Raw genomic sequence first — 16,495 nt, 5'->3', positions numbered from 1 at the left:
TTTATGACTACATAGAAGTGCTACAGCCGTGCTCATCGTCGGCGACGACGACGACGGACCTACAGCGGGCGGCGACGATGCGCCGGAGAGGCGGGACGCAGCGCCGAAGAAGCGCCTCACCTGCGATGCCGACGCTGTCACTTGACACGTGGTAGTCCGCCCTAGGGGTCTGCTACCAGACTTCTACCCGGACCGCGGCCGGAAGCGGCAAGAGCACGGCGGTCGACGGGGCAGACAGCGAGGACGGGAGTCGGGCAGAGAAGAGGACGAGCCTTATTATACTAGCGTAGACGCTGACGTGTCCTGTATGTACACCGGTGCTCGAGCGTTGAAGTCAGAGGGGACGAGGTGGGGTACCCAGGGGGGGCGTTCAGGTGGGGTGGCAAAATAAGGTTTTCAAGACCCCTTGGTCTCGCGTCTTAGGGTGCAGTCCCAAGTCTAAGGGCTCTCGCTTTTGGTGTCACTCGGGTGGAATGGGAGGGCTCCGGCAATGGAGCTGCACCATCCCCGTCAAAGACAGTTTGTGAACTGCTACCTGACTCATGGCTTCGTCTTCGCTTGGTCCTATCTTCCCTGATGGATCTCACGGGACCACCATCTTCCTCTGGTACAGGACGTTTCTTTCCAATATCTGGCACAACTTCGGCGGGCGTCTGAGGTAACCTGTACTTGGCATGTCTGAAATATGTAGTACGGGACACTTCCAGCCTCCGCTTGCAGTAGGTCGGACAATCGCAATAATATGGTGGCGGCGTCATGGCGGCCTCGTCGGACGAGATGGTAGTCCGAGTCGTATGCAGCGCACCGACGTGGTAATGTCCGATGAGACACGCCTACAGCTGGCGCCACTCTCGCGTCGCGTATCTTGCACGTGATGAGAGATGACTTCCAAATATACTTCCGCGCTCTCTGATGATAGGACAGCGGGGCTCAAGCTCACATTTCAGAAACCAAGTGCTTGTGCGAGAATATATACAAATTAGCTGTACAATACTGTCCAAGCCACGCAGGGAAGATGCAGGAATCATAACGGGAAAGTCAAGCTCGACTGGTAGCGGTCGCTCGTTTCCTCAAGGTCAGAATGGAAGCACCTCCATCGGCAGTGACCCTCTTCCTAGTCTTCATCAGGATATATCGGCGGCCAAACTGGTCTAGAGACCTCGGCGGAACCATATCATCCCCGTTGGCTTTCCCTCTAGTGAACGTACCGAGGCCAGATGGCGCCAGAACAATGGCCTCTCCAGTCTATGTAGTAGCAAAACTTATCAGGAAAGCGCAGAGGGACAAGGGAGGAGGTAAGCATACCCTCAACCGCACTATCTTGTCAAAGACATCCCCGCCTGCAAAGTCTGCTGAGACGTGCTTGATAATATGATCCCACCAAGTCGGGGATGAGAAACGGTGTAGTATGGTGACGGTACATAGATCAAGAAGCACCGCAGGGACAACTGTAGGCTCTGTGGCAGGATAACATTTAGCCTTGAGTACAGTAGACGCCGGAGGTGACATCTTACCTTGCGTGCTAATGATGACCCGCATCGCGAGGTGACGCTGCTCACGGATCAATGTCGACAGGGCATTCGTCAATCCGGAAGAACCACCATTGAAGGAGAGATACTGGGAAATCGTCGCAATCAGCAAAACGTCGCAAGTGCACCGCATCTACCTTATGTGCTTCATCGACAACTAGAACCTTGCCGGTCCCGACGTCTGCACGCAGGAAGAGCCTCGTCACAATCTCGAATATGCCGCAGGCAGAGGCAGGGTCGATGAAGGGACTAGAAAGATCAATGATGGTAAGTTGACCTCTAGCGAACAGAGGTCCTCGTGTTTTCACATCCTTCTTGGAGACCGTGAATGTGTTCATGAGCGCCATGCGCTGTTCTAGACCCCCTCGTTGCGCAGGGTTCCAGGTGCGCTTCTGCTCCTCCAATTTCGCCGTGAAGCTAGCCGGCGTAAAGTTCTCTCCCAGGTCCCGCAATATTGACTAACAAAAACGCAGAGTTACGCGACGGAAGGAGAACCAAATATCAAGGAGGAGGGAACGTACCAGGATCACCTGTACATACAGCGGCGCAGAGTCACTTGATTCGACGGCCATCATAGAGAGGAACGCCTCAGCATCAAGCTCAGACTGCTTGAACAGCAACGGCTGGACAGAGACGTTGCTCCCCAGCGGCCGATAGATCGCCTGCATAGTATTCAGCGATGACTTTGCCACAAAAACGCGCACCGGCGGGGGTTTGACACCAGGTGCGTCCGAGACACCGAGCCACGCCGCCTCGCACGGCCTGGAATTCATACCCCCGTCGCCGAAATGCAGCACCAGTCCTGAGAGCTCCTTCTCGAGAGAGCCGATTTGTGGGTAACCGGCGATGAACATGTTCTCGAGCATCACTGAGACAGTGTGCGACTTTCCGGAGCCTTGGACGCCGCAGACGACGGTGGAAAAGGGCGCGTTCTGGGGATGTTTGAGAAGATATCAGGAGAGCTGGGACGACCTACCGTGTTGAAGTATAGCCTGGGATCTTCAGGCCTTTCAGTCGAGCCGGGAGACCTAAAGAAAGGTATTTAAAGGGGCATTCCGCCGCATGGGGTCTTGAAGAGCCACTTACGATATAGACTGGATGCCACCAAGCACGCCGTACTGGGTGTTGGCGTGATCGAATTCCGCCTGGACGTAAGCGTCCCTGGTCATGATGGGAGCCGTAGCCAGCTCGTGATCATGTTCTTCAAGAGAAATATGGGTGAAGGCTTCATCAAGTAATTCCAGCTCCTGCTGTTTAATTCGGTGAATAGGTGTTAACGGCCGAGGTGGCCGAGCACCTACATTGCTATCTATCGTGCTCCCCTTCAAGCCATGGCCATTAACACCCCGGCCGTTGACGCCGTTGGTGAGATATGTCTATTGCACATTGGATGTAAGTATGGTCTCGGTCGTGATGCGTATCATCCATGCCGAAATCAATTCATCAGTCGGTAAGGACGCACTTACATTGAGGTCGAAAGCACCGGGCATAATGGTGGATGATAATTGTAGTGTTCGTTGTGATAGCAGCGTTGGGAGAACAAACAGCGTTTGTCAAAGTCCTCCTCCCCTTCGTGTATATATACCCCACCGCGCATTGTCTTTGTGTTCTGGCTGGGATCCGATGCAGCGCAGCGAGGGCACGAGGTGGCGGACCGTCACCTTGCAAACGACGCCATACCCTCCTACATGTGCATTGCCTTGCTATGCGGGACAATGTACCAGGAATAGCTGCAGCCTGCAGGACGCGTTGGCCCGGGTGGCGCAGCGACGAGCGTACAGATGTCCGATCATTTTGGCACAGCCACGAATATCGCAGCTCAGCTCTGCGAGCCTTTTTCGCAAAACTCCGAAGTCCTTTGGTTCGTCTGCTCAATCTGCTATCTGAATACTCGTGCTCTGGAATATGTCTTTGTTTGAGGTCCCAGGATGGAGTGTCCCCGCCGCCCCAGTATCTACCGCGAAGTCCAACCGGAAGCGCAAACGGCCTGGGTCGCAAGCCCCGACGGACAAATTGGAAGCGGCTGCGAGCAACGTCGAGGAGCTCATGAGAAAATTAGACGAGGGTGGTGAGGGTGCGAAAGACAGGAAGGGGAAGAAACGCAAGACGAGCGGTGCAGGCGTGAAGAAGCAGAGGGCGCCGTCTGAGGGGGGCGTGCACGAGGAGTCTGCGGCTGCGCTTAAGAAGAAGGATAAGAAGGATGAGAAAAGGTCGAGCCAGAGTGCTCCAGATACGAGCGATACCCGCGTGTCTCGCAGCCCTGAACGCAAGCATGAACCCCCCAAACGCAAGGACAAGGGCCCGAGTCAAGCCGCGGTGACCAAAGATTCCAATCCAGCCGCGGGTTCCACCCCCTCGAAGTCGAAAACATCACGCACGGCACCTGGTCTGACTGACCTCCAGGCCAAGATGAAACAAAGCCTCGACGGCGCGCGATTCAGGCAAGTCCCTCGCCCGCGTTCCTGATCCTTCCCCACGTCCACTGAAACGTGCCGGCCCCGCAGGCTGATCAACGAGACGCTGTACAAGTCGGACAGCGGACACGCGTATCAGATGATGCGCGAGGATCCAGAGGTGTTCGAAGAGGTCCGTGTGTGCGTCCGTCTGTAAATATGGATCGTATCGCTCATCTGCGGTCTAGTATCACAAGGGCTTCCGCCACCAAGTGCAGTCGTGGCCGGCGAATCCCGTCTCGCACTACATCCAATCTCTGTCTGCGTATCCGCCGAAAACCGTCATCGCGGACCTCGGCTGCGGGGACGCGGCGCTCGCGAAGGCGCTCGTCCCGAAGGGGCTGACGGTGTTGTCGTTCGATCTGGTGTCGGACGGCAAGTACGTAGTCGAGGCGGACATTTGCGCAACGGTGCCTTTGCCGGGGTCGGAGGCGGCAGAGGGAGAGGGACAGGTCGTGGACGTGGTGGTGTGTGCGCTCAGTTTGATGGGCACGAATTGGCCGGGGTGTATCCGGGAAGCGTGGAGAGTGCTCAAGGCGGAGTGAGTGTCTATCTTCGTCGTGTTGTTATTATTTCTGACGCTTCGAATATCTCCTAGCGGTGAACTGAAGATCGCAGAAGTGGCGAGTCGCTTCACGGACGTGGAGGCTTTTGTGTCTCTCATTTCATCCGTTGGGTTCAAGCTCAAGTCCAAGGTATGAGGTGTCGGTATCTTTTCTTGTTTCCGTACTGACTGGCCTACAGGACGACCGGAATACGCATTTCACTCTGTTCGAATTTCGCAAGATTGCGAGGAAAAGCGCGATGTCGGAGAAGGAGTGGAGTAAGATCATGTCTCGAGGTAGCCTCCTCAAGCCTTGCGAATATAAACGCCGTTGATAGTGAATGTCCTGTGACCGTTGTTTTGCTTGCTTGAGACAGCACGTTGTGACCGGCTGAGAATTCACCCTGTAAAGGTCAGCCTTCAGCGAGATTGATTCGATTTAATACCGCCGCCAATGCGTCTAGGAATCCTCCAGTACCTGTAGTTGGAGGACTTTGCTGTGGCAACAGACGCAGATCGAGGAGGGCGGGATCGCGATTCGGAGCCCGATTGGATCTGAGGTGGGGATCAATGATGGCACGTGGAATGGCGTCAGACGGATAAAGCAGGAGGATTGGAATGTTCAACTTTCGAAGCTCCGTCGACTTCAACTTTGTATTCATACTTGAACGCAACGCCCACGTCGCCCGCAAGACTGACGACCACGACGACCGACGACACGCGACGAAACACTCTGTAAAGCAAGCACTTGTCCGCCATGGCAAGATCAATAGGGAGCGCGGGCCTCCTGCTCCTCTGCGTCCTGCTGCAACTCACCACTGACGTCCTCGCGCAATTGTCTCTACCGAATCCCGCCTTTCTTCCTCCAAATGCGTCCTGGGGCGCTGTACCGTCGTCCGGGGGATCACCCAATCCCCAGTGGACCGTCCTGCTCGGTGACGCCCTGTACTTTTACGAGGCGCAGCGGAGCGGGCGATTGCCGAGCAACAAGCGTGTTCCTTGGAGGAACGACAGTGCCCTGAACGATGGCAGGGATGCCGGGCTGGACCTCAGTGGAGGATACTACGATGCTGGCAGTGAGTCCCTGTCCCGACATTCCCCGGATGCGGTGGCTAATGCCACTCCAGACTACCTCAAGTGTACTTTCCCCTTGGTGAGTGCAAGCTTTGTCCATGCGCGCATCTAATCCTAACCGCGTCGCAGTCATTTACTCTAATGTCTGCGTGCTGGGGGGCCCTCGACTTTGGGAAAGGTGCGCCCTGCATTCGCTTCCCCGCGCACGGCGGCTGAGGTTCCCCGCACAGGCTACGACGTGACAAGCCAGACGGCGTACCTGGACGACATGCTCAGGTGGGGCCTCGACTGGCTCATAAAGGCAAGCGCCGCGCCGCCCCCACAGCCACTGCTCTGACGCCGATCGCGCTATTCCAGGCGCACCCTTCTAACAGCACTCTCTTCGTGCAAGTTGCAGATCGTATGTCGCGCTATTTTGGGTGTTGCCAGACTCTGACCCGGTGTTAGCTGACTATGACGACGCGTATTGGGGCGGAGACCAGAATATCCCGTCTGGCCGGCCGTCGTATCAAGTAAACGACACAAAGCAAGCATTGCCTCTCTTGAATTCCTATTGACTGCTGATTATTTCCCAGCCCCGGGACAGATGTCGCCGCCGCTGCGTCGGCTGCCTTTGCCGCGTGCTCGATCCTCTACTCCAACTCGTCCTCGTACAACTCCACCAACTCCTCCATCCCCTTCTCCCGCGCCTCCCTCCAGAACGGCACCTACTCCCAGACCCTCCTCTCCCACGCCCGCGCCCTCTGGGACTTCGCCTCCGAGCACAACTCCACGCTCTACCAGGACTCGGTCCCCGCCGTCAAGGACACCTACCCGTCCTCCGACTACAGAGATGACTACACGTTCGCCGCGCTCTGGATGAGCTGGGCGACGGGCGACGCGGTGCTCTACAACCAGACGCTGGACATGTACAACAACTTCCAGCTCGGCAACCCGGATAACGGCCTGGACGGCGCGTTCAATTGGGACGGGAAGGTCCCCGGGATTCCGGTGCTGGCGACGCAGATCGGGACGATGATGCAGGAGCAGTGGCAGGGGTATTACGATCTCGGGGCTTGGCAGAGCCAGGCGGAGACGTATCTGGATGGTGTTGTGAACGGAGAGGGACGAGCGAAGACTACGGGTGGTACGCACCGCACTTTCCCCTACGTTCATCTGGTTGTGTCTGATCCGCCTTTAGGTGGACTGCTATATTACGACGGCGACTCTGACGAAGCGAGCCTCAACCCGGCCCTGAATGCTGCTATGCTCATGACGAGATACGCCCCGATGGCTTCGTCGCAGCAAAAGAAGTGGGCGTACCAGGTACGCGTGATCCTAATCATTCGAGACCGTATCCTTACCGCTCTTGCAGACCTACGCAAACAGCCAGCTCGACTACGCGCTCGGCAACAACCCAATGAAAGGTACGCCTTCACCTCCTGCCATCTAAACAAGCTGACCGCTCCCACGTTAGCACCCTACGTCGTCGGCGTCAACCCCAACTCCCCGCAGAACCCGCACTCGGCGCTCGCCAGCGGCGGCAACGACATCTCGCACATCGACACCGTCCCCGAGCAAGAAGCCTACGTGCTCTACGGCGCCGTCGTCGGCGGGCCCGACAAGCACGACAAGTTCTGGGACATCCGGAGCGACTGGCCGGAGACGGAGGTGAGGATGGGTACATAGTCGCGTCCGCGCCGGCTGATCGTTTGCTCTCATAGGTCGCGCTGGACTACAACGCGCCGCTGCTCGCCCTCGCCGCCGCGCACGCCATGAACGACACGAGCGACCCGTACTACACAAATCTGCAGGCCGGCGCGTACTCCAAGCCAAAGTACCACCCTTGCGACGCTGCGTTCGATTGCGGGTCGAAATTGTCCACGGGAGCCAAGATCGCCATGGGCGTGTGCCTCAGTGTCGCCGGCCTGATTGTCTTTGGCCTGACGGCGTACTGGCTCTATCTCAACTTCGGGAACAAGTTCCCCTCATACGACGGGGTGAACCGCGCATAGTGACCGTGGTTGGTTTATCTTGTTTCCCGCTCTGGACGGTTTAGTGTGGCTTTTGGGACATTTTCGGGTCGCGCTTTCACGACGTAATGCTAATGTGTAATTTTGTATTCCTGGGACCCTATCTTCTACGTTATGCGATAACTATGCAAGATGAATAACGTAAAAAATGCGTGCATAAGTATATATCGTGACGGTCGTGATACGACAGGAGGTTAGTAAACCTGAAGGGGGGCGTCAGCTAAAAGTTACATGGCCATGAAATAATGCAACATACCTCGAGAACATAACGCTCCTCTTCCTTTAATCCTTCCAAAAAGTCACCGGCGCTCTTGGCGTCCATGCCATTATACTTGACGAGGGCGTCCACGAGCGCATTGTACACGTCCGGTACGGGCCACGTCGGCCCGCACAGGTAAAAGACACCGTTCTCCTCGCGCAGCATCCGCGCCAGCGCCTCCGCATCCTCCAGCATCTTGTGCTGGATGTAGACCTTCTGGGGCCCGTCGCGGGAGAACGCCAGCCCCGCCTTGGTGATCGTCTTGTCCAGGATGAACGCTTCGATCTCCTCGCCGTACAGGTATTCTTGCGACTGGTGACGCGACCCGAAGTAGTAGTAGATGGGCCCGATGGGGATGCCTTGCGATGCAACCCAAGCACGGTATTGTAGGAATGCGCGGAAGGGGGCTGCGCCAGTGCCCAGGCCAGCCATAATCAGCGGCTGCATGTTGTCCGGCGGGAGCTATGAAACACAGGGTAAGCTGGGGTAAAATAGCGGAGAAGAGGACGTCATTTACCTTCATAACGCTCGGCTTGATGGAGACAGTGACTTTCTGGCCCGGCTTCAAACCAGCCAGGTAGCGAGTACACTGGCCATATCGAGGGGAACCTGCGAAGGGACAGAGTCAGTATGGGCTTGCTGCAGCTTTGCAAAGACTGCTTACCACTGGGCGTAACCCATTCTACACTGACGACCAGTAGGTCCACCCGATCGCCAACCACAGCTTGCGAACTAGCAATACTATAGTGCCTGGGCTTGATATCGCCAATCAACTCGCACAAGACCTCTATACCAGGCCTAGCGCTGGGGTACATCCTCAGCACATCAGCAAAGTGAATAGTATCCTTCTCAGCGAGCTTCTTGAACGTCGAAGAGCCCTCCGCAGAGCCTATGAATTGAAGCGACATCTTCTCCGTCTGCTTAGTCGCATACTCCGCGAGATCGGTGTAGAACGACTTGGGCGGCTTCCCGAAGAGATCGATTTGCTGCTGCAGAGCTTGGAAGACCGTGCGAGTGTGCATCTTGCCATCCGCGTTCGGCACGGGAATGGTGATGAGCCGGTTGGGATCGACGCCGTACCATCTGCAAAAGTCCATCACTTCCTCGTCGTCATTCCAGCCGTGTACACCAAGTGCCTCTCCGATAGCATAGGTTAGGCCCGTGCCCGACGTATCGAACTCCAGGTGGAACACATTTCTGTCGTATTCCTTGGGAGTGAGCCGCCTATTGACCGTGCAGGTGACCAGGTATGTCCGGTCGGGAATTTCAGGTCGAAGGGCAGGGTTCTGCGGGTAAGGATCTGACGAAGCTTCGAACTGGGGAGTGAAGGCGGACGGGAATATGATGTGCTTCGCGGCGTCATGCCACGACCCCAGCCCGGAGCCGTTTACGACCGTCTCGCCGTCATCTGTCTCCACGGCAATGGCGTTGAAACTGAAGGACCTGACCGCCGAACCTTTACTCGACTCTGCCGCAGGGTTATGAGACGAAAGATCGACTTCAACGAGCGAGTCCCAGGCACGTTCGCTGATAACAGACAACTCGATGCCTCGCACACTATCCCCCACAACAGCACGAGCGACCTTCCTAACAGCGTGCTCGTTCGCTGCCTTTCCGAGGTACAACCTCAGGAAAGCCAGGTACGAGATGACGCTCTCAACGTCATTCCTCGCTTGTTCATCCTCCTTGACGAGCTCCTCCGACAGCTCGCGTGCATTAATTGTGCAAAAGTGAAGCTCTCTGTCGGCGACAAGAGCAGCGACCTCCGGCGCGAGATTGGAAGCCAGTTCGGTCGGAGCCCATGAAGTGACGACAAGCACTTCAGAGCCTCGCTTCGCGTTCTTTAACGCATCGTGAGTCTTCAGCAACGTTTGATCCAGAATGGCAACAAAGTCCGCCTCACCCGTGCCCTCCGCATTGATCGGTAAGAGGATGGGCACCGGCAAATATGGTTGCTCGGTATCCTTGGAGGACAGGATAATCCTGTCGACTGTGATACCACCGGGCTTCGAGAAAGCATCATGATCTGTGAGCCTCCGCGCGGCGAGAGCACGACTGGTGAGGAAGGTATCCTCAATGGTTTGAGGGAGGGCCTGCAAAGGCGATCCTGGACTGCTGAAGAGCAACAGCTTCTTCACGCCTGAAGATTCCAGGATGGGTGCCTGCACATTCCCCGGTACCAAGGCTGACAGCACAGCTGCGAAGGATGACGGTCTAGACAGGAACTGCTCCAACTTAGTTGGAGTGACACGGTGGGAGTGTACAGATGGTCCAGGATTAGCCGGGTCCAAGAGTGAGGCAAAAACGTCGACGTATACACTTCCCTGACTGGTTTCCGTGGGCACATCGTCCAGAACGTGGACCTTCTTTACAGAGATCGGGATTACCTCCCGGAGTGCGTCCTCATTCCAGGGCCTGAGCACCCTGACCACGACGACCCCCAGACCAGAGATGCGGCTCGCGAGCGCTTTGGCCGCCAAAGCTAGGGGACCATTAAGCAGAACCACGACTGTATGCGCATCCTTGTCCCCGGCGTAGTCGAAGAAATCGTATCCGGCCTCTTTCAATGCGTCCTGGACACTACCGTCCACCTTTCCGTCCAAAGATACATTAGGTGCGGAAGCGCTGCCTACTTCTCTCGCAGAGCTGTGATGGTCGAATATATGGATGACGTGCGAGGACTGCAACTTGTACGAGATAGCAGCCAGGTCGACGGCCTCCTGCGGCGTCGCTGAGAGCAAGACCGTGAAGCTCTCGGGCAGAAGCCGGATGCACGGGGCGAAAGGCGCAAGTGTCGGAGAGAAGGTGAACGATTCACCGACCGGGGTTACGGCGGGCACTTGGATGACGAGCCGTCCGTTCGCAGTGGGCTTGGGCAGGTACGACAGGGCCTGCGCCATCGACGCCAGCCCGGAGGGGGTCGTGTATGCGGTGAGGGTCCCAGACCTCACTGAGTCCTTGCTGGATCCCAAGCCTTGGGACAGCCTCCCTACGAGACTCAGCCCCGCGCCAGACCGTGTCTGCAGACTCACGACGTTCGCGCTGCCTGTGCAGGCCCATGATTTTGTGAGCGCGCCAAAGCCGACCTGCTCCGCGAGATCATATATAAAGACGGTAGAGCTAGAGGTAGCGCGGGACGCGATGGACTCGATGATGTTAGACGCGGGGATGCTTGAGGTCTTCAGCTTCAGGACTTGATCCAACACGGCATTTTTGAGCGGGGAGGGAGACGCTCCCCGCAGCGTCGAGGTTGCCGATACTGGCGTAGACACACCTGAAGCAGACATGGGTGACCAGCCGCGAACCTAAGCTGGGAGAACCGGGGGAATGAGGGGGGGATGAAAGGGAGACGAAAGGAAAAACGGCGTTGATAATCGCGGGCTAAACATATCCAACCGGCTTTGCAGAGGAATGAGTGAGCTGTGGCAAACGATGGTGCAATCGCTGCACACTTTCGCGTCAGGGCCCTTGCCTTTTCCGGAAATTGTGGCGTGTCTGCCTCTTTTGGCGTCGACGTTTCGTACAGGGCCTGTCCTTCTGTCTTATGAAATTCACGCTGAGAAGCTCTACCCTGCGATGACAGAATCACGAATAACGTTGATTTGATTGTCAGTGCTGTACTTGAGGTGCTATGTTCAGACTTGGTTCCCCGGCTAGTGTCTCCTGGACCCGGAGCACTTTCTTCTAACGCTTAAGCATTAGATCTACTGTAATTGCTTTGTGGTCGATCCGATCTGAGCTACAATACGACGAGTCCGATTCGCTGAGGACCTCCCGAAGATCCTAAGCATCTCGCAGAGTATTGAACAAGCGATCTCCCTGCACCAAGGTTATTTAGCCGAGGCTCAGCAAAGGTAAAAAGAAGTTCAGGGAGCGAGAACGCACCGTATCACCCAAGCCAGGTGAGATAAGACCCTTGTCAGTCAAGATTGGGTCGACTGTAGCGACCCAAACCTCTAGACCTGGGAACTCCGCTTTCACGCGTTTCAGGCCGTCCTGGGATGCGAGGATGCATAGGAGCTTGATTCTTTGTACTGCCCAAAGCCGTGAGTTGATACTTCTGCTGAAGGATCAACAACTGGCTTACGGGGAATGCCCCAATCAAGAACCATATTCAGTGCAGCGCACGCAGTACCACCTGTAGCAATCAGGGGGTCTAAGACAAAGCACATGTCGATCGGTGGTGTTGACGGTAGCTTAGAATAGTCTAGGGTTATAATTAGCGATAAGAGACATCGAGCGGACAGGTATGGCGCACATACATTCGACGGGTTGTAGGCTGACTTTCTCTCTGAATATACCGAGGTGATACACGGATGCAGATCTATGAACCCGAAGTCAGAGACAACAAATCCAAAGGTACATGGAAGATAAGGGTTTCATGAACGTACGGGAACAGGTTCAGCAACGCGTCGGTCATGCCGATACCTGCTCGCAGGATGGGTGTAAAACCAATCCTGGGCTTTATCTTGCTGCCAACGAACTTTGCGATGGGTGTCTCCTAGTTCAGGCGAATGAAGTCGGTGTGTGTCGAGGTTATCGGGCCTCAGATAACGGAGGGGAAGATGCTAACCCCATGGAAGGTCTCCTCCTCGAGATCACGGCTGGCTTCAATGCCCAGCATCAGACTGACATCGTGGATACCCTACGATATCGCGTACTCTGTTAGATTCATGTATTGTGAGGCCGATACAGGGCCGTACCTCTCTAAACTCCTTTGGCGTCGTAGACGTCTGCCTGAGCTTGCTGAGGCGCGCATTGACGAGGGGGTGAGAGAGGACGTGCACGTTGTCCGTCATGGGAACAAGATCAGTCGAGAGCGTACACGGGTCTGAAATAGCGGACAAGCTGAGCGTTTATCGTGGACGAGCTTCGGCGTTCCGCCGTATCGTAATGAAGAGTACCGCCGGCCCGGATCTCCGATCTGCTGCCCATCGTTCTAAGTTTGCACTGACTCAGACCCGCCAGACCTATAATTTTCGCCAAGTCGTCATGGACGCTGCGTCGAGCTGCCCCTCTCATTCCATTCTTCACCGTCGCTGTCTTGCACGATGTCAAAGCCCATTAAAACCTGCGTGATCGGCGTCGGCCTCGGCGGCCTCGTCTTCCACGTCCCTTTCGTCCTTATCCTCCCTCAGTATTTCACTCTCCATGCAGTCATGGAACGGAACCCTGCTGCTCCCAATCGCGGGAAGGCCCATGAACGATTCGATGGGAAGGGGAGTATCAATATGAGCAACGTCAAAATCCACAGGTCGCTCGACGCTGTGCTCGGAGATCCCGAGGTGGAATTGGTAGTGGTCACCACGCCCAGTGAGACGCACTACAGTCTGGCTAAAGCAGCGTTGGAGGCCGGGAAACATGGTGAGCTTCTAATTTTCAACCGTTTTTTGTAATATATTCCAACGGAGACGTGCAGTGCTCGTTGACAAGCCTGTCACGGCCACCGCCGCGCAGGCGAAGGAATTGGGGGCCTTGGCCAAATCCAAGGGTGTCGTCCTGTATCCCTTCCAGAACAGAAGATGGGACTCCGATTTCCTCGCCTTGCGCCGCCTGCTCGCGTTACCTAGCTCTTCTCCTCAGTCCCTCGGAAACATCCACGATTTCGAGTCTCAGTAAGTCAGCTGTCCACGCCAGAGCATGGATCCGTCATTTATTGCCAACCTTGCAAGCTATGACCGCTATCGTGACACTCTGAAGGGCACTTGGAAAGACGAGCCGAAGCCGGCAAACGGTCAGACGTACGACCTCGGTGCACACCTCATCGACCAGGCCCTCGTCCTCTTCGGGCGGCCCGAGAAGGTCACCGCGTTCATCTCGAACATGAGAGGCATCGGGCATCCCGACGTCGATGACAACGTACGCGCAATATCACTAAGGTCAGCATTCTACCTCCCACTCACCTGCTGCCCGCATACAGTTTACTATCATCTTCCACTATCCTCCTCCTTCCGGCTCTCAGCACCCTCTCACCGTCATCCTGCGCGCATCCATCCTCTCCGCCCGCTCGCCACAGCTGCGCTTCGTCGTCCGCGGCACCAAGGGCACCTTCGTCAAGTACGGCTTGGACGTGCAGGAGGACCAGATCAAGGAGATGGCCAACCCCGAAGGGATCCTCACAGATGCTGGGTATGGCAAGGAACCCAAGGACATCTGGGGCACTGTGCAGAACCTGAAGGGCGAGCAGGTCGTCACATCTACGTGAGTGCACATTCATGTCGGGAAATCCGAAGGGAGATGCTGATTGGGATTAATCACCAATGAAGATGGCCCACGGAAGAGGCAGGGTGCTATGTTGAGCTCTGGAAGAATCTCGCGGAAGTGATCAGGAATGGGAAGGAGCAAGCGGTCAAATGGGAAGAGTCCGCGGCTGTGATTGAAATCATTGAGCTTGCCTACCTGAGCTCGAAGGAGGGTAAGACAATTGTTGTCCCGAAAGCATGAGAAGCTGGAACTACGAGAAGTCAACATAGCTTGGATAAGAATGTACTTGTATGCAGCTGACGTTGAATACTCAGATCCATCTTGCACATAACGCGTGGAGATCCCATCTCAGGATTCCTCGGGAGCTCAGATACCAGCCTGCCATTCATGCTGAAAAAGCGCTGTGAGGTAATATCATACAACGGAACTGGCCTCTACGAACGCGACATATGATCGTTCCAATACAACATTGACAAGATAATACAGTATCGCCAACCGTCCATCCAATAATCATGCAATCACTCATCCACCCACTCGTTCCTCCTCACCCGCTCAATATACTCCCGCACCCAGAGCGGCCTCCGGCGATGCTGCGCGATAAGATCCTCCCTCGCCCGCTGCCGTCTCTGCCTCTCCTCCCGCTGCGTATCGTCCTCCTCGCCCTCCGCAGACGCAGGGTTATCCTCCCGCGCGTTGGCCTCCGTCCTGACTCGCCCTTCCCGCTGCCGCAGCCGCGCCCTGCGCCGGTTCCACAGCTCGGGATGCAGCGTCATGACCAGCAGCCCCATAAAAGTGGTCAGCTTGTGGCCCAAGCTCGGCGGGCGGACCTGCGTGCCCGGCGCAGCGGTGAGAGCGCGCTCCTCGTCGTCCAGGTTCATCCGCGCCGCCATGTCCATAATAATGTCAGTGTGGCTCCTGGACCTCGCATTTCCCTGCGTCCGCGGGCGACCGCCCATCTGAGCGGGCATCGCGTGCATTGGATTGGGTGCAGGGCCGAGAGGTGCGTTGCCGTCTGCTCCTGCTCCCGGGGCGGGCGCTGCCTGAGCTTGCCCGTTGGCTCCATCGGCGTTCCCAGCCCTATTGCCATCATACCCCATGGCAATCCGCACGGCGCCCCAAAGCTCGTAGACTACCCAGGCAGCGATGATAAACCCGATGAAGGGCTTGCGCGCTGGAGAGATGAAGTAAAGAAGCAACAATGTGCGGATCGCGAGCATCATCAGCGGTGCGAGGAGAGCACGGAGGGGGATGTCTCGCATCTCCGCCATGAAGGCGGGACCCCCGGCGTTGTTCCCCGCGATCTGAGGTAAACCGAGTCGTTGGAGATGCTGATTGATGTCTGCTGGAGCGCCCCGGAGCGCGTAAGCTTGCACACTGGTGTACGGTCCCAAAGCCGAGGGATATGCGGGCGGTGTGAGGATAATCGTAAAGGTATAGGAGAGCACTTTAAGGCAATGGATCTGAAGAGGGGTAGGAGTGGCATTGGGGTTGGTTAGGGAGAGGAATCGTTGGCCGCTTCGATACAGGAACAGACGTCAGGAGCCGTCGCTATGTTCAGACGTAACGAAACGCACTTATTATTGATAAACTCGTAATGCAGTCCAGATTCCTCATCTCCCGGCGGGGGGAACTCTTCATCCAGGATTGAAGGCCAGGCCCATCCGAAACTCTCGACAAGTGACATGGAGCTCCGTCGTGCGGCAGCCATATTCGGCACCGTCGGGAGCGGGTACGGGCGCCTCATAAGGAAGCCTAGCGCGGCGGCATGCTTGTGCCAAACGTAAAGTAAGGCGCTCTGATGGGGCATGCCGACAACTGGCTGCGCATTGTTTACTGGAGGGGGAGACTGCAAGTGCGGTATGAAAGGGGGGATGGGGTAGCTTGTAATGTTCGGGGTCGTGCCAGACGTCGACTGCTGGCTCGAGCTCGGGGAGCGGGCGGGGTTCTCGGGAGGAGGAGAGGACCATGCCGAATAATGGACTGCGAGGTGAATGACTCTGGATTCATCGGGTGTCTAGATGGCGGTCAGTACCCAGCAAGCGCGGTTATACGGAATCCACCGACCTTCCAGATGTTCTCTACCCGCTCTTCGTCGCGCAAGACCCGGCCTCTCCATATGATCTTCTGACCTTCGACCCGTGGAGCACCGGTGCAAGTCCTGTTGATTTCACGCTTGATATCGAGCACCGTTGATTGAGTGGGGACTTGAATATGAAACGATAAGGAGTGTGATGGCAGCTCGACCTTGAGCGAGACCCAAGACATGGCAGACGATGGTAAGCGAGGTGTACGCTGGTAAGGAGGCAGTCTAGGATCCCTTTGTAACTCCGTCACTACGTGGCTCAACGATCACGTGGGACCTTTTGCCCGTATCTGGTAATGCCCCGCAGCCGATCTATGGCTTCCACTGCCACCGGAAT

The 16,495-nt window shown here is 56.4% G+C and overlaps 7 protein-coding genes across 7 annotated transcripts; 3 read left to right on the top strand and 4 right to left on the bottom strand.

Annotated features, from left to right (window-relative positions):
- Nucleotides 1-1,038: 1,038 nt before the first annotated feature.
- GLOTRDRAFT_33006 (uncharacterized protein) lies at nt 1,039-2,698 on the bottom strand (the record flags this gene model as incomplete). Its single annotated transcript, XM_007863478.1, has 7 exons — nt 1,039-1,245; nt 1,306-1,457; nt 1,515-1,617; nt 1,667-1,987; nt 2,051-2,461; nt 2,506-2,557; nt 2,616-2,698. 7 exons carry the CDS (start codon nt 2,696-2,698, stop codon nt 1,039-1,041), a joined length of 1,329 nt encoding a protein of 442 aa, XP_007861669.1.
- A 736-nt stretch (nt 2,699-3,434) lies between these two features.
- On the top strand, nt 3,435-4,877 carry GLOTRDRAFT_70699 (uncharacterized protein; the record flags this gene model as incomplete). Its single annotated transcript, XM_007864182.1, has 6 exons — nt 3,435-3,670; nt 3,740-3,974; nt 4,047-4,115; nt 4,171-4,523; nt 4,581-4,677; nt 4,727-4,877. The coding sequence occupies 6 exons, from the start codon at nt 3,435-3,437 to the stop codon at nt 4,859-4,861; spliced, it is 1,125 nt and encodes a 374-aa protein (XP_007862373.1). The 3' UTR covers nt 4,862-4,877.
- A 391-nt stretch (nt 4,878-5,268) lies between these two features.
- GLOTRDRAFT_136240 (family 9 glycosyl hydrolase) lies at nt 5,269-7,594 on the top strand (the record flags this gene model as incomplete). The annotated part of the gene is made up of 11 exons (XM_007864181.1): nt 5,269-5,602; nt 5,654-5,679; nt 5,730-5,778; nt 5,831-5,901; nt 5,958-6,000; nt 6,048-6,126; nt 6,176-6,726; nt 6,781-6,905; nt 6,955-7,006; nt 7,057-7,250; nt 7,304-7,594. Exons 1-11 carry the CDS (start codon nt 5,284-5,286, stop codon nt 7,592-7,594), a joined length of 1,800 nt encoding a protein of 599 aa, XP_007862372.1. The 5' UTR covers nt 5,269-5,283.
- A 238-nt stretch (nt 7,595-7,832) lies between these two features.
- On the bottom strand, nt 7,833-11,161 carry GLOTRDRAFT_35291 (uncharacterized protein; the record flags this gene model as incomplete). The annotated part of the gene is made up of 3 exons (XM_007863630.1): nt 7,833-8,333; nt 8,389-8,480; nt 8,536-11,161. Coding segments are annotated over 3 exons (3,219 nt in total), but the record flags the coding sequence as incomplete, so codon positions are not given.
- Nucleotides 11,162-11,457: 296 nt separating this feature from the next.
- On the bottom strand, nt 11,458-12,732 carry GLOTRDRAFT_55252 (armadillo/beta-catenin/plakoglobin). Its single transcript, XM_007863678.1, has 7 exons — nt 12,575-12,732; nt 12,445-12,516; nt 12,263-12,372; nt 12,134-12,195; nt 11,959-12,078; nt 11,757-11,905; nt 11,458-11,690 (listed from the first exon to the last, which is right to left on the bottom strand). The coding sequence occupies exons 1-7, from the start codon at nt 12,668-12,670 to the stop codon at nt 11,655-11,657; spliced, it is 645 nt and encodes a 214-aa protein (XP_007861869.1). The 5' UTR covers nt 12,671-12,732; the 3' UTR covers nt 11,458-11,654.
- A 190-nt stretch (nt 12,733-12,922) lies between these two features.
- GLOTRDRAFT_27456 (uncharacterized protein) lies at nt 12,923-14,309 on the top strand (the record flags this gene model as incomplete). The annotated part of the gene is made up of 5 exons (XM_007863466.1): nt 12,923-13,235; nt 13,291-13,486; nt 13,544-13,730; nt 13,792-14,072; nt 14,138-14,309. Coding segments are annotated over 5 exons (1,149 nt in total), but the record flags the coding sequence as incomplete, so codon positions are not given.
- A 284-nt stretch (nt 14,310-14,593) lies between these two features.
- Nucleotides 14,594-16,340, bottom strand: GLOTRDRAFT_103375 (uncharacterized protein; the record flags this gene model as incomplete). Its single annotated transcript, XM_007864180.1, has 3 exons — nt 14,594-15,590; nt 15,650-16,089; nt 16,140-16,340. 3 exons carry the CDS (start codon nt 16,338-16,340, stop codon nt 14,594-14,596), a joined length of 1,638 nt encoding a protein of 545 aa, XP_007862371.1.
- Nucleotides 16,341-16,495: the final 155 nt, after the last annotated feature.

The sequence above is a fragment of the Gloeophyllum trabeum genome, assembly GCF_000344685.1.
Source record: "Gloeophyllum trabeum ATCC 11539 unplaced genomic scaffold GLOTRscaffold_00002, whole genome shotgun sequence".
NCBI classification, from domain to species: Eukaryota; Fungi; Basidiomycota; class Agaricomycetes; order Gloeophyllales; family Gloeophyllaceae; genus Gloeophyllum; species Gloeophyllum trabeum.
This window is presented reverse-complemented; position numbering and strand designations above follow the sequence as displayed.

Excerpts from the sequence above, each read along its gene's own strand:
- GLOTRDRAFT_55252 (XM_007863678.1), bottom strand. The coding sequence starts at position 12,670 with ATGACGGACAACGTGCACGTCCTCTCTCACCCCCTCGTCAATGCGCGC. Across the intron at positions 12,196-12,262 it reads GCGTTGCTGAACCTGTTCCC|ATCTGCATCCGTGTATCACC; the intron begins GTACGTTCATGA and ends TCGGGTTCATAG. Across the intron at positions 12,079-12,133 it reads CAGCCTACAACCCGTCGAAT|ACTATTCTAAGCTACCGTCA; the intron begins GTATGTGCGCCA and ends TTATAACCCTAG.